The 14,967-nt window shown below is 42.9% G+C and overlaps 1 protein-coding gene across 1 annotated transcript in view; it reads right to left on the bottom strand.

Annotated features, from left to right (window-relative positions):
* Positions 1-1,012: 1,012 nt before the first annotated feature.
* sema6a (sema domain, transmembrane domain (TM), and cytoplasmic domain, (semaphorin) 6A) overlaps positions 1,013-14,967 on the bottom strand; it is a 103,410-nt gene continuing 89,455 nt past the window's right edge. The window contains exon 19 of the mRNA XM_054610225.1: positions 1,013-5,140. Within this exon, the coding sequence (XP_054466200.1) occupies positions 3,975-5,140 (1,166 nt within the window). The 3' untranslated portion in view covers positions 1,013-3,974. The remainder of the gene's footprint in view (positions 5,141-14,967) is intronic.

The following is a 14,967-nucleotide window of genomic DNA, read 5'->3' as shown; positions in this document are numbered from 1 at the left end:
GTGTGCTACAGAGTCTATTTTCTACAACAATCCAAAATCCAATGGAAAAATCACACTGGCTTTTTTTCGAGGGAACCTGTGCAATGCTTACTTCATGGGGGATTGCCTACAAAAATACTCTAACATGGCGAGGTGTAATTATCCGTAATAATGCCAGAATTTTGGTGCCCTTTGACTGTTATATATTTTCAAAATGTAATCTGATGTGAACTTTGGGCAGCGAAAACTAGTTCTAAAAACAACATTGACATATTATCACCTCATAAAGTGTCAAACTTGTTAGAAAACTGTTTCTTATTAACTTTAAAATTGAACTAAAAGAAAATAAACTATCAGCCACTTTTTTCTCTTGCAATTGCTTTCAGAATAGTTTATTGATTTCCTATATGAGGATAAATGGATTACCTGGAACGTTTACTACACTTCTCTAAATGCCTCTGTGGACAAGTATTGTAATTTAAAAGGTGATTTAGAGTGCCTCCTGTACCAGCCTGCCAACAGAAAGCTGCCTCCAATCTCCATCAAACTGTTTGCGTCATTTAACTCACTGGAAGAATTGTACACCCTCTTCCCTCTGCTCATAGTATTATTTTCACAGATTAGATACAAAGTTAAAGAAATCAGTTTCTCTTTAGTTTAAAGTACTTCCATCCACTTAGACGTGCCTTATATCAGCAGTAGAACTCCATTCTGAAGAAAAGTTTCTTGGATCTCGAGGGGTTGGCGAAGGTTTTACAAACAAAGAAGAAGAGTTTACTTCAGGTAAAAAATAAAGTACAATATTTCCACTCAAATGGATTTTCAATTGAAAGAACCTTCAAATCCTGCGTAAAACTCGGGCTTGGTTTTCCCCAAACAGTGTATCACAAAATTCAACAATTAAAGATGTTCCTAGTATAAAGATAACCACCTGAGGCAGAGAAACAAGTGGAAAAAAGTCAAGGACAATTCACAGTCTTCATGACAAGAATTTTATTTCCTTTTTTTTTTTATTACATTTTGCATTAAATTAAAGAGTTTTTTTTTTCTTTACAACATACATTAAGCTGTGAATCAGATGTTAAGGAAGTGGAGAGAGTAGGGCAAAAAACTTTGTGACGTCACAATATCTTACAAGTTTACAAAGTTCAAAAGGTTGAGAAGAGAGTCGATTTGCATCTAATAGCAGTGTATTATAACAAGGGTGAAAGACAAAAAAGGCACACACCAAAGAACCTCACTGTCCACAGCAGCCTTCACAGTCAAATACCCAGTCCATTTGTAAAAATGTTCAAACCCCACCGACGTCAAACGTTTGATGTTGCAGAAACTGCACCCACAGTAGCGTAGTGTCCAGTAACCAGTCTATAATGCAGTGGTATTACGGAGTAAACACGCCCTTCATAATTATCTTGGGTCATATGCACTTTGAAGATCATAGCTTTATGTAATCAGTGGGATAGCTGTCTGAGGGGGGCACCCTCCTCTCGCTTTGTCCCAATCTGTTGCTCTTGACCCCGTCAATTTGCAACAGGAGCGCCTCTGTACACGTCAGTCGGGTCACACGTTCTTTCTCACGTTAGCTGTGGATTGAGACATAGTTGGCTTTCCTCCATTGAGAAACAGAAAAATTGCTTGACATCAAGAAAAACTTTTACCTATCTACACATACAACACTAAGGGAGTGCTCTGTTGATTTTAGTGTTGGGGGGGAGGGGAGAGGGTAATCAATAAAAAATCCTCAAGTAAAAAGGAAAGTGACAGCCAAAAAAAAAAAGGTCGGATTAGTCAAACTCTCAGCCATTCACGAGGCTTTGATAAGGAGAGTTAGTGAAGCGAAATAAAAAACTAAGCTTCCTCAAACCTGGGGGTTAAATAAGGTACATTTCTTTTAAATTGTTGTTTTAAAACGTCAACTTTCTTCACAGGAACCAGCCTGTTTATGCGACGGCCTAACAAGCGAGTGTCACGATGCACACAAGAAGCCTAGAGCTGTTAGTAGTACACCGGGTGCCTATGTTTATCCCGCGCTGTGTGTTTCGCTAGTGTTGCATTATTATTGCAGTGCACCAGAAAGATACCCATACACTGGCCTTCTCATGTAACAAACATTAATTGTTCAGGTTAATCAGTCAATCAACCATCACTCCAAACCAACAGACAGCAAAAATTCAAAATAAAAAAATACCAGGACTTTTTAATCGTATAAAAAAAAACAGAAACACAACGTCTTCATCGACACTGCCAGCACAACATAAAGGGTTGCTTGAAGCGTATTAATGGCACAATCAGAAATGAACCACAAAGGTGAGTGTGTGTGTGTGTGTATGTATGTGTGTGTGTTTGTTTGTGTGTGTGTGTGAGAGAGAGAGAGAGAGAGAAAAGAAGGTATTATCCTTCCTCTCCTCCCTCCGTAAGTTTATGTCTAAGGACCAGAATTACAACAATAACACCTACATTCTTTAATTGCATTTTTATCAAACCAGGGAAATATTGTGACGTAATAAAAATAAAAAATAAGAAATACTACGAAGAGACAAAGTCAACAGCTATTAAAGAAAACATTGTCACTACTTTAGGGTGTAAGGCACAAATTTACATGTGGAAAAAGAAGCAGGCCAGATGTTTTTGTACTTTTCCTTTTTCTGCCTGCTCATCCGCCAGAAGAGACGACGACGGCGAGCCAGCCAGGTGGAGGCACCGCTCCGCCTGCACGCAGCGTCACTCCCTTTTTGTACGCGCGTATACGCAGACGTCCTGCACTGTTGCCGCATTTGCTTCTCTTAAGTTTTGCATCATGCAACAGTGAGCTTTGATGGCACCGGTAAGCCAGCGACCAATCAGGACAAATGTTACTGACTCACACAAAAAACCACAGTGCTGATTGGGGGACGGAGGGATGGGGGATGCTCATTGGAGGAGTGAAAGGGTGAGATTGGGGAAGTTATTTTTTTTCATGATTGGTCTAAAACAACGGGAAATCTGGTCCACAAAGGTAAAAGTCCCTGTCTGGCACAGTTTAAATAAATATCTCTTCTCGTCTCAGAGGTCACATATCTCTCAAGCTGCAGGTACTGAGCGCACAGTAAGACCTAGTGGACCCTCAGTCATCAAGAAAGTTCTATGGGCTCCAGTTTAATGACTTTAAATAGGTTTTTTTCCCCCCCTCACACTTGATTCATTAATATTAAAAGATCTCTTCTCTGTTATCCCTCTCTCTCTCTCCGAGCCTAGAAAGTTTATTTTTTTCAAAAGCACTTAATAAAAATAAATACAACAAGCTATTAGTATTAACAGTCATGTGTTATTCAGTAACCAGTACAGTAGAAGATTCCTCTGGCCCAGGGGTTCAGTTAAAACCCAGGCAGGACTTGATTGCTGAAACACTGAGAGGCTTTTTTCACAGTTTCTGACAGAACTCGGCAGAGCCGTCTGTCCTTTTCAGTCCGAGCTCAGTCTCTCTGAGTGCTTGCTCGCTCAGATTTCCCAGTCCTCAAGGTACTGTACAGCGATTCTTCTCCAAAACCCCCTCCCCCAGTGCTGTCTTCCTGTGTGCTTGTTTTTTTTTTATTTTGTTTTTTTTATCAGGGTGATTAAGTATCAAATCAAGTCCCGGTGGCCAAAGACAGCACAAACAAGAGAGCCACCGTCTTGGATGCTACAGGGCGCCGTCGGATGAAGTATCATCTTCTGCTTCAGTAGCACACATGTTCCCATGTGTGGTTACAGAGGAACTGGGAGTCAGCCAGAGCACAAGCTCCGTGACGAGAATCAAATGACGACAACCAGTTGTAAATATTTACATATTTATATCAAAAGAAAGTGTTTTCTTTAAAAGAAAAAAACTGTGTCGCACTGTACTGTACACCAAAAACAAACAAACAAAAAACACTAAAAAGAGATGCAAGTTGTACAGTATTCCCTGTTTTTTCTCTCATTCAGAAAAAAAACCCTTTAGCTGCTGTTCACATTTGACCAACCGGATAAGTAGCCGACTATGTGCAGGAGTCACTGGACTTGACTTTTGTGGAGAGTGAGACTACGGAGGGTTTGGGGGGAACGTCGGGCTTGAGATATTTGATGCCCGTTCGGGGCAGTGACCCGTAGGAGCTCATTCCAGGCTGCCGTGACAGAGATATGCCCTGTGCTGTCATTTGTATGGAGTCCACCCTCTGAGGCGCCGGGGGCGGCGTCTCCACACGGTTGAAGCTTTGATGCCTCGCCAAATGGGAGGAGTTAGATGAGTTGGTGTTGTGCCTCTTGAGGGCGGAGGAACCGGACGCTCCGGACGCCGAACCCTTCCGGAGACCATAGACTGACGAGTGGACCTCCAGGCGTTTGCCCATCTGTGGGACGGCCGGGGGGACGGTGAGAGAGGCCTCTCGCTGGGGCACGCGCGGCGGCAGCATCCCATCTGGATCCACCATGTTGAGGTTGTGGCAGGGGCCCTTGACCGTCTTGTACTCCAGGGTGGCCCCCTGGTCGTCCATGACGGCGTGGCCCATGCCGTGGTCGCTGTGGTGCGGCTGCTCCACGTACTCGTGCTGATAGGATTGCTGATGTTGCTGCAGGTGAGGCTGGAGCTGGTGCTGATGCTGCGGCAAAGGCAGGACCACCACGCTGGGGATGTGGCCCGGCGAGGCCCTCAGGGGCAGGTCGGTGGAGATGACAGGCGAGCCCATTGGTGGCATGTCCTTGGTGCATGCATTGATGAGGTTCTGGTTCCTCTCCCACTCCCGGCTACCCCGGCTGGGCTTGCGACGCGGCTGCATGGGGGTGGACTCAGGCGTCGGCAGAGCAGCCAGGTCCAGGTGGTGCTGATCTGCTTTTATCAGCATCTTCCCGTTGGGCGTCAGCCTCCCGTTGTGCATCAGAGGGGTGAGGATTGCCTCGGAGCGGCCGTCTTTGGCCTGTGTCTCAAACAGGCCAGTGAGCTTGGTCACGCTGTTCATGGATCCCCGGCGGGGGTGGAGGTGGTGGTGGTTGTCCTTTTCCTTGCGGCCCGTCATGTCAATGTCTCGCCGCCGGTGGTCGCAGACGCAGTAGACAATGATGCCAGAGAAGATGGCGCCCATGGCAAAGGCGAGGATGACGGCGATGGCCAGCAAGGTCACAGGGACGAGCTGGTCACGACCCTTCTGGTAGCTCTCACGGATCACACCTGCAGAGAGACGCAGAGAGGACATTGAGACTGGCACAGATTACACTGCTGCAGTGTGTTGTGGGAACTTGTTTCTCAGAGCTTTTGGGAAAGACTCTTATTTTTAAACCAACCAAATAATAGAAGACAATATTGAATTACTATAATGAAAAGATGTTTTCTGGGTAAAAAGATTAGAGGTTTCAATAATTTCATCAAAAACATGCAAATGAAGATGGGCTTATCCCATCATAAGGAACACCTTCTCAAAAGGGCCAGAAATGGAAGCTTGCTGTAGCAACATTCAATATTTCCCAGAAAATCCAATTTTAGACTGAAAATGCGTTTTGGAGGGGGTGATTATGATTCACATTTTAAATCCTAGATAAAACCCTCTGCTGAAATGAAAAAAAAGATATGAGAGCAGATAAAGGGAGTCTGAAATACCAAACCCCTTTCTCTTCACGGATGCAAATGGGAGACTTTTCATACATCTCGGATCCAATCTCATGAATCACAGAGAACGCATTAAAAAGCCTGTGATTAGGCATTAAATCCAATGAGCTGTGTCATCAGTGTCTAGTGAAAGCGCCACTTTCAAAGACGTGATGCGATGCGGCCAAATAAAAGATAATTCAATAAAAGCAGCTGCGAAGCATCCTGGCGCTTGGAGAGCAGCAGGGGCAGCAGGTTGCGGTTAATAAAATGGGGTCAACAACAATCCGAACACACACACACACACACACACACACACACACACACACACACACACACACACACACACACACATGCACACACTCACACATTCTCACAGATGATAACCTCCAGCCTGTTGATGAATGTGGACATCTAATGCAGCACTCTGTTGCTTGGGTTAAACACACCGCTCCACGGCAGAGAGATTTACAACGCGTTCACACATGACCCGCGGCCAACACAGATCAGTTACTGCAGACAGGGGATTAGGCAGGTGGGTTCTATCACGTTAAAAAGCTCCCACAATGCACCGCTGGTCTCGGTAATGTGAGTCAATTACACGTGTGTGCTCATATCATAGTATATATTATTCACGGTACATGTCGAAGATTTTCTGGATGATATATTTTTTTTATAAGTTTCTGTTTCCATGAATCATTTTGTTTCTTTTTTTTGCAGATAATCATAGAAGTGTTTCAGTTTGTTCTGCAATTTTCCAAAAAGAAGACGCCACAAATGAAGCGTTAGTTGTTATAATTCAGTAAAATCCTGAAGGGGGCTGGATAATCATGTTTAGGCTTTTCGGCTCGTCTGTGTCACCGTGGACACACTCAGAGAATATCTCCTTTCTGTGTCTCCTCAGCGAGACATAACACAGACACAGAGACAACGTGCTAATCTGTTCTCATGGAAGCGAAATCCAGACTCTCTTAAACAAACATCCATAATCCTGGCTCGCTGCAGTCATACTTCATTACTCCAAAGACATGACTTAAATGGTGTAAAGCATTGAGCAATATGCCTGAGTCTCTGCTTTGACTCCAAGGCTCAACCTGTATTTAAAAAATAAAATAAAAAAGCGGTTACTTTTGCTCAGATCGTTCCTCATTTACTGTAAAAACTAAATGTTTCTCTTTAATAGAGTGCGGACAAGACGCAGCTCAGCTGGAACTCCCTTAGTGTTAAACAAAAGGTTTAAAAAAAATAAAATGGTTTCTTATCAAGGACGTGCCCTGCTGTGTAGATAGGGTGAGACGTGATGAGTGCTATCTGGAGTGAAGCATTAAGGGTCGACCAAAACGGCCGGCCTCTCCGACCAAACATCTGCTTCCTATCTCACAAAGTAACTCCTGACAACCAGAGAGACACTTTTCCTCGCTGCTATCTTTCATTTTGTCCTCACTTAGATCTTTTTCTTTTTTCTACCCACTTTCTGCTACTTCTCTCCTTTACAGAAACAACAAATCACTTTTCTGACTCTCTCCGTGTTTCTTTCACACTGTTCGACCTCCTTGTGGCGAGTGCTTCATTGCATGGAGACCTGGAAAGGCTGTTATTATAACCTTGTGGTCTTTGTGAGTTATCATCCTTTAGCAGAGACCACAATGGTGACGAGCTGGCGTTTGAGAGCTGCTGCGAACAAAGACTTAAAGGAAGGGGAGTACAGCTTCGCTTGAGGTGAGTAGCCCTGGAAAAAGTGCGAGCATAAACATGTACTTTGGCAAATCTCTTTTTTTTACTCTCCATACTTACTTAAAAGTAAATATGTTCATCTGTCTCTGTCTTCGGTGCTTACATGCTGAAAGAGCGAGTCAAAACTGTTATGAATTTTCATGACATTGAATTTATTGCCGCTAAAGGTTAGAGCTCGTCGACCGGTGATCAAAGACGGAGGGGAGCAGAGCCGAACCGTCATCCGTTCTGGTGAAGGAGGCGAACTGTGGAGCCCCATCTTTGTCTTCTACTCCGGGTGTGGGGAGCTGAGGTTAAAGCCCCTTTTTAACCTGCACCGCATGGTTCTTCCTGTCCGCCTCTTAAAAAAAAACAATCCTTTCTTTCATTTTTCCTGCCCTTCCATCCATCACTCACGTCTCTATCACACACACACTTCCGGATGGTACTTAGCCCGAGGCTTTTGGGTAAAACGCGCAAGAATAAAAAAAAAGGGGAAACTTTGAAGACTTCCATCTTTCATGTGAGGAATTGTTTCTCATGCTCACATCAAAGATAATGTAAGTAGCGACGGAGGACACGGGGGTCGTCTTTGGTCGAATCACAGGACTTCAGGGTGTACAATCTCTGGCTCGTTTTTGTGATCTTGGCAAAACTTTTTAAAACTTTTTAACAGCCTGGACTTAAGAAGTATCAAAGTGTTGCTTAAACTCTGCAGATTTGCTGCTTCGGTCTTGTCTCGCTTCGGTCCTGACTGTACAGTGACGTATCATCGCCCCGGATTCAACTCTTGCCTTCGCCCCCAGAATGCATCCTGCGGTTCTCTCAGCAGTTGAATTGATTTGAATTGATTTGAATATCAGAAAGCCTCGGGCCTCAACATTCAGATATTAAACACATATCTCAGATACTCTGACTTTTTCTCGCTGTCAAAACAGCCTGGGTCGGCAACACTTTCTTGTGAATCGGGAACATTGTAATCTGCTGTAACTGGAGTGGGTGAATGCTCTCTCTCTCTCTCTCTCTCTCAGTCTTGTCTGATACACATAGGAGCCCTTACGCTCGTTTTAATCTCCTCAGAAGCACCAACTGACTCGGGCCCACAGGGCTCGTCTTTGTGTTGGTGTTGGGGAAACTTCAAAGGTAGTTAAACATCACAGAGAGGTTACGGCGAGGGCCCTAACCTCTGACTACAGGCCCGTAACACAAAGACACTGTCTGCAGGACGATAGGAATCTTAATCAGACTTAACTGCACTCGCTGACGGGCCACTTGTTGAGAGGAGAGAACATTGGACCTTGATAACTAATCGAGTGGAAGAAAAAAGATGAAGGAGAGGAGGAGAGCATGCTTTGCTTCCACAGCGGCGGCAGCTTAAGAGAGTTCTTATTTTCCTTGTTGTCATCTTTTTAAAAAGGACAATGCTGTTTCGATGATGACAGCAGTTCATTAAGTTCTATTTAATCCCCGGTTAGGATATTATCCCATTAAGTCTTGTGTATGTTTACGTTTCGAGAGGCACTCGCATTAATGGTGTTATTCAATATTAAAGCATTCATCAGACAATCCAGAGTCAGTGCACAGCATACTGATGAGCCAGTTAAGTTACAATTAAAGCCCTAATTATATCATTTTGCGCCTCAGGTATTAACACCGATGCACTAACCTATCCACCTCCGTGCATGCAAACTGTAGTATTTAATACTCAAAGGAAATCAAGCTGAATTACAACTCCCTGGGAACGTTAATCATCAGCTGTTTGAGGCCTGAGGTTGACACCGACACTGTGTGTATTAATGGGTGATAGACTTGTTAAAAGGCGCTGCCCAGTGTGAAAAACACAGCTACAACAATTAAAGCAATTATTTCTGAATTTCATCTCCATCTTATGTCGAGGTATAAAGACAGCCTCTCTCTATGACAGCGCCTGTTTGCTGCAAGTGATTTATTAAAATGTGTTTTTTTTCTATAAAGAAAAACTACTCCCCCCCCCAACTCTTGTTAACTAATACTCAGTCTTGATGAGGCACTGTCTGTGACCCACTCAAGTGCATTTCTTTCTTGCTATTACTGCTGAATATGTGTGACAAGCTTCTGCCTTCTATGGATGACTAAAGTGTAATGTTTTGTATTTCATCCAGTGATAATGGATAATCATTCATAAATGTTTTAATATTATTCATGTTTTAGTAAAAAAAAGACCATTTGTAGTCCCTCCGGAGGACAAAGACTCAGCCGGTATCTACTTGATGAGTGGCTCACTCATGGACGTCGTCGACGTGACCATTTAAATTCAGTTCAAAGTGGAACAATGACAGCTGAATGTGGGTTAGACAATCTGCAAAGGCACAAAGGATGAGCTGCCGTGATATGAGATTCAGTCTCACGCGGCCGAAAAAGACAAAGCAAAGCTTTTGTATGAAACCGGCGAAAGGCGAGAGGTCTTACTGAAAAGCATAACCAAAACATTTAAATGGAAAAAGTCAGCGGCAAATATGCGTGGAAAACAAAAGCGGCCTGAGAGAACAATAAGCTAATCAGTGGAGGAAATTATGGCTTATAGCTTGACGTCAGTCGGGGAAGTGCGTAACGCCGGGAAAACATCCAGTCCACTGTTTCTGTTATGAATCACAATGAGCAGCGAATAATTCATCCGCCTCACAGAGATCTATCACAATCTCTGGCCTGTAAGGAACCAAATCCTTCTGTTAATGAAGGTGTTATAATGACACTCAGGAATATTTGACAAAGACAAAATAATACTTTTTTTTTTGCTTCAGTGCAGTCATCCTACCTTAAAGTACCACCTCACCAACTTTGAACCTAAATCCTATCATCCTTTTTTATGGGATTAACCTAAATCCTATCATTCTACTGCAAGGACATATGACATTACCAACATTAAATTACCCAATGTGCCCAAGCTCCCTCATAGGCTCCTGAAAAAATGTCACCTGCCAAATGCTTCATCTGACAGTGAGCAGAGTTCATGTTAAACTAAAGCGTCTAATCTCGTTGGCTCACTTCCAAGGACGGGTAATTTGAAAGGAGAGAAGTCTCCGTAATCAGACAACCAAGAAATCCTTCCTCTGGCTTTTCCTGCTCGCTAGTGGGAGAAGAAATAAAGCTGAAAGGTAATGTGTGCTATTTATGAAAATGACCACATTTAAGAGAAATAGCTACTAAACCAGGCGGCAACATGTGGTTTGGAAAAGTGAAGGCAATAAGGAAGTGTCTTAAACTTGAATTCTTTCTAATGATTCTTTCTGTAGAGAAGTCTATGAGAAAATCACCCTACTTCTCACTTAATTGACAGTGTGACATGATTGTATCGTCTCAATTGCTAGTTTCAAGTCTTCTTCAATACAGCAAGATGTTCATTTATTAAATGATGGTCCATTTAGAGTAAAATAGATAATAAAGCATGGTATGCTTTAGGGCGGGGCTATCCTTATGATTAACTGTTTGCTTCTACGGCGTTGTCTGGTGTGGGAGTTGTCTTTGTTTTTAACTTTAATAATAACCCTTTCACTGTGTATTATCAGTTCATGAAAGTTACTTGTGAGTTTTGGTCACCCCAAAAATGTCTTATTCTGTGTTCGGTTGTACTTGGCTCGACCTTCTTGTGTCACTTCTGGTTGCAAAAAAACAAGACGGCAAGATACAAAAACCAAGCTGGTTACGGACAAAATGCAGAATTGAGGCTTGAAAGTGGCAGTCCCCAAACTACTGGGTGACGTCACAGTGACTCTGTCCACTTCTTATATACAGTCTGTGTACTAAATGCTCTTTGGGTCCAGTTGGCACTAGTTTTGGTTTAGTTTTTTCATAGCTAAAATGGGGATTTTTTTGGTGGTTAGAGGGATCCTATCAAACTACACAAAAGTTGACTTTTTTACGTGTTTCAACAGTACAGGCATAACTGTGTTTGCAAATTTGCCAGAAATGCTAAGATCAGAGCTACAGTTCTTCTCTTTACAGGGCATGTAGTCATGGCGACGAAGGTTGAATTCCTTGTGTGCATCATGTTCATACTGTGCATGGCAAGGAAGTTTCAAACCAGAATTTGACTGTACAAAAAAGGGATATTTTCCCTGCCAGAACTGGACATATTTGACAGTTTTTCCCCCCTTAACTACAGCTAACATTCGAGATTGACATGGCATCCCCAAATAACGAAGGTGAAATGTTCCTTCGACTGCCTTCCAGAAAGTGAAGTGAATTGAAATGCTGAAGCTATCAAGACCTTTTGGCATGACTAAAAAAAATTGAGCTGCATCCCTGGGTGAGCGAGGTCATACTACCCCTCTATCATATCAGCCTCACCTTGGCACACAGGTGTCAGAGAGCTGCCTGCAGCTGAAAACAACCCCTGCAGAGCAGCTGTCATAGTAGTAGTAGTTGGTATAACCATGAAATCCATGAAAGGAAATCATATCTCTCAATAAACTTCAGAAGCTTTCGTCTAATGGCAAAGAAATATCATCAAAATGCCATGATTTGGAAACATGACGTTGTAAGAAATATTGTGGCTCCCCAGATTTGAACTCACAAACTCATGTTTGGTGTTTATCAAGATGTAAACACTGCATCAGCTTCAGTCAATTGACACTTGTGAATAGTCCTCCTGTGAATCATAATGAGCATGAGAAAACAAAACTATCTCACCAGACAATCGTGTCTCCTAAATGATGTTAATGTAATACTAATTTCCCTCCGCAATTATGTTGAGAAACTTAATTGCTACCTGGATTATGTTCACAGGCAATGTTTTTTTCAATTTTTTTTCTCCAGTTGTCTACCTAGTATTGTATATATACCACATGCAAGTCATTTGGGGGGTGTTCGGGATGGATAATAGGCGTACAAAGTGCAGGGCCTTGACACCAGAGAGCAGGGTTCACATCCTAAGCAAAAAAGCACTTTGGTTATTTGAAGAACATTAATACAGTAAACTCATCCCGTCTGGTGCTTCAAGTCACTGATGACTTTTTCAATATTTAACCACAACCCTAATCCTTCCCTAACCTTAAAGGTGCAATAAATAGGATTGAGAGCATTTCTATTGTCTCTCAACAACTCTCCACATAGATAGCCGCTAACGGTATAAACAATGCAAACAATGGCAAAGGTGCTGACAGAGCTAACAGTGTTAACATGAGGGGGAACCGGAGTATTAGTGTTACGCTTCTTTGTTGACGCCAACAGAGTGCGGAGCGGCAGCCACGCTCACATGCACTAACATGCACTAAAAGCATGCACGGCAACGAGGGGCTCAAATAACAACACACACAGAGGGAGAGTGACTGCATTCTCTGCTCAGGTAGACATAACTCCATTATATCTTTACTCAGCCAATAGTTGTTTGCTTCTAAATCAATGCTCTGAGTCCAGTACATTGCACCTTTAACTAAGTGCTTTGAGTGCCATAAAATGACCCCAATAGAAGGTTTAATCATGCTTTTGTTGCTCAGTGCAGATATTGTAGGAAGACTGATAAAACACATTTTCAGGGGATGTTTTGCTGAAATCTTCAGTGGCAACATTCATAATTTGCAAATAAAACCCTTATTATGGTGATGAAAAACGTTATACCTGCATTTTCTTTCTAAATAGATTAGATTTGCAAGTAAATAGTACATCGATTATATACATTTTTACATTGCTTCTATGAGACAGGGTTGCACCAGACACTGTTTCACTCAAGATTAGTTGAGTTAGCTGAGAAACGTGGACATTTCAGAGTTAAAATTGTGGCCCAGTATGAAAACAAATGACTGAGACTGATAGAGAGAAACACTGTGTATCTCTCTACATCTTATATCCTCTGTTATTCCCCCTTCTACCATCTCATTTCTTCAATTCTGTCTCTCAGCCGGTTTGTCCACCTCCTATCTCTGCATTCCCTCCCTTATAACCTTCACCACTACGTTATTGTCCTGTTATGTTTAATAAATCTTTATCATGTGTGTGTGTCCCCCACCCACCCCTCCTCGCCTTCCCTCATTTCCCATGTCTCTTCCCCTGTTGTCTCTCTCCATCCCTCTTCTCTTCCACCTCTCCCCTCTTCCTTCTTCCCTGGATAGCTGCTGTAATGAACCCATAAATTGGAGCAACACAGCGGTGGCTACAGGTCGGGTTGGAGGGGGATGTGGGGGGGTCGAGCCTGACAGAGAGAGAGAGGTAAGGTAGAAAGAGGAGAGAGAGCGGGGGGTAGCAGGGCAAGGATTCATTCCTGCAGACAGGGGAAGAGATATGACTCCAGTTGGAGAAGAGACAGACTACAAGGGGGAGAGACGGAGGAGGAAGAGGAGGAGGAGGTGCAGAGATGGAGGAGGAAGAGAGACAGAGAGGGGCAGGGGGAGGGGCGATGGGGGGAGGAGGCTCCATAAATTGGTTTCAGGAATTCATTTGCACTAGGTAAGGTATAGCCTTGGAACATGCCACCCCAGTCAGATGAGAGGTCCTGTGGAAGGGAGACTGATCACAATGGCAGCAGATGGTGGAAAGTGGCGGGTCTGGGGCTTTTGGTGGGGTAGGGGGTGAGCTACTGGAGGCAAGGGGAGAGGTGTATGTTCGGGTGACAGGGGTGGAGGAAAATATAACAGAGACAGATGAGGCTGAGACAGACAGACAGACAAACACCAAGCTCAAATGTACTGTGAAACACAAGCGGCCACCTGGCAACCGCAATGGTCCCACTGGAATGCCGGATAATGATGCTGTTGGGTGCTAAATATCCTCAGCGTGTGAATACTCATCACTTTGCAGCATTTTAATTACTACGGTAGTGTCGGGCTAATACATATTGGCAGCACTGTAATATTCATTAGCAGATAAGATTCCACAATGTCTCAACTGCAAATGAAAAAAGTTGGGGAGTAATTGTAATTCCTTTTTAAATCGCAAACAAGCTTGCCAACGACTTTGGATATGAGCTAATACGTTTTCACTCAAGCATACACTTTTTTTACTTAATTTGAGGGATTGATGGCATGGTTAAATGTTTATTCCTTATTGCTTCTGTAAAATGCGCTTCATGGATTTATCTCCGTGGCATTAAAATGCGTGAAAAAAACTTTCTAACTCCATAATCATTTCTCATATAATGATTCCATTTCCACTTTCTCATACGCAGTTTGCTAAGTTTTCACAGTACAGTTGACACCTGAAGCCAATAAAACTGAGGGCGACGGGAAGGAAGAGGAGGCAGGATGGGTGGAGCGGGAAATGAGTACTGTTGACTGTGGTGCTCGATTTGCCATGCTGAAAAAGCATTAAGCTGCATGGAGGCAAAACTGTGCTTAATACCATCAAAGCAATCAAAGGCAGGAAAAAGGCAAATATATAAATAGCAAAAGAAGAAAAAAAACAGTCTCAGACCAAGCCATGCAAAATATCAAGAACTGCTCACAAGAAACCAACACAAGAAAATCAAACGAATGTCATCAGAGCTGACTCGTATATAGAAAAGGAACAAAAGAAAAGACAGTTGAGCTGAAATATAACTGATAAATACTGAAACAAGCTGCAAAGGTGTCTTGTAAAAATCATAATAATAATGATCGTACAGAAAAAAACAGCAGGAAGCATTGTTTGAAATGTGAAGCCCTGTTGCAGTCACCTGAGCGTCCCCCACCCCATAGAATAAGAAATAAAAAAATTAAAAATGTAATAATAGCATACCTCACCATTAATTG

The sequence above is a fragment of the Anoplopoma fimbria genome, chromosome 13 (assembly GCF_027596085.1).
Source record: "Anoplopoma fimbria isolate UVic2021 breed Golden Eagle Sablefish chromosome 13, Afim_UVic_2022, whole genome shotgun sequence".
NCBI classification, from domain to species: Eukaryota; Metazoa; Chordata; class Actinopteri; order Perciformes; family Anoplopomatidae; genus Anoplopoma; species Anoplopoma fimbria.
The sequence above is the reverse complement of the archived record's forward strand: the minus strand, read 5'-3'. Positions and strand labels throughout refer to the sequence as shown.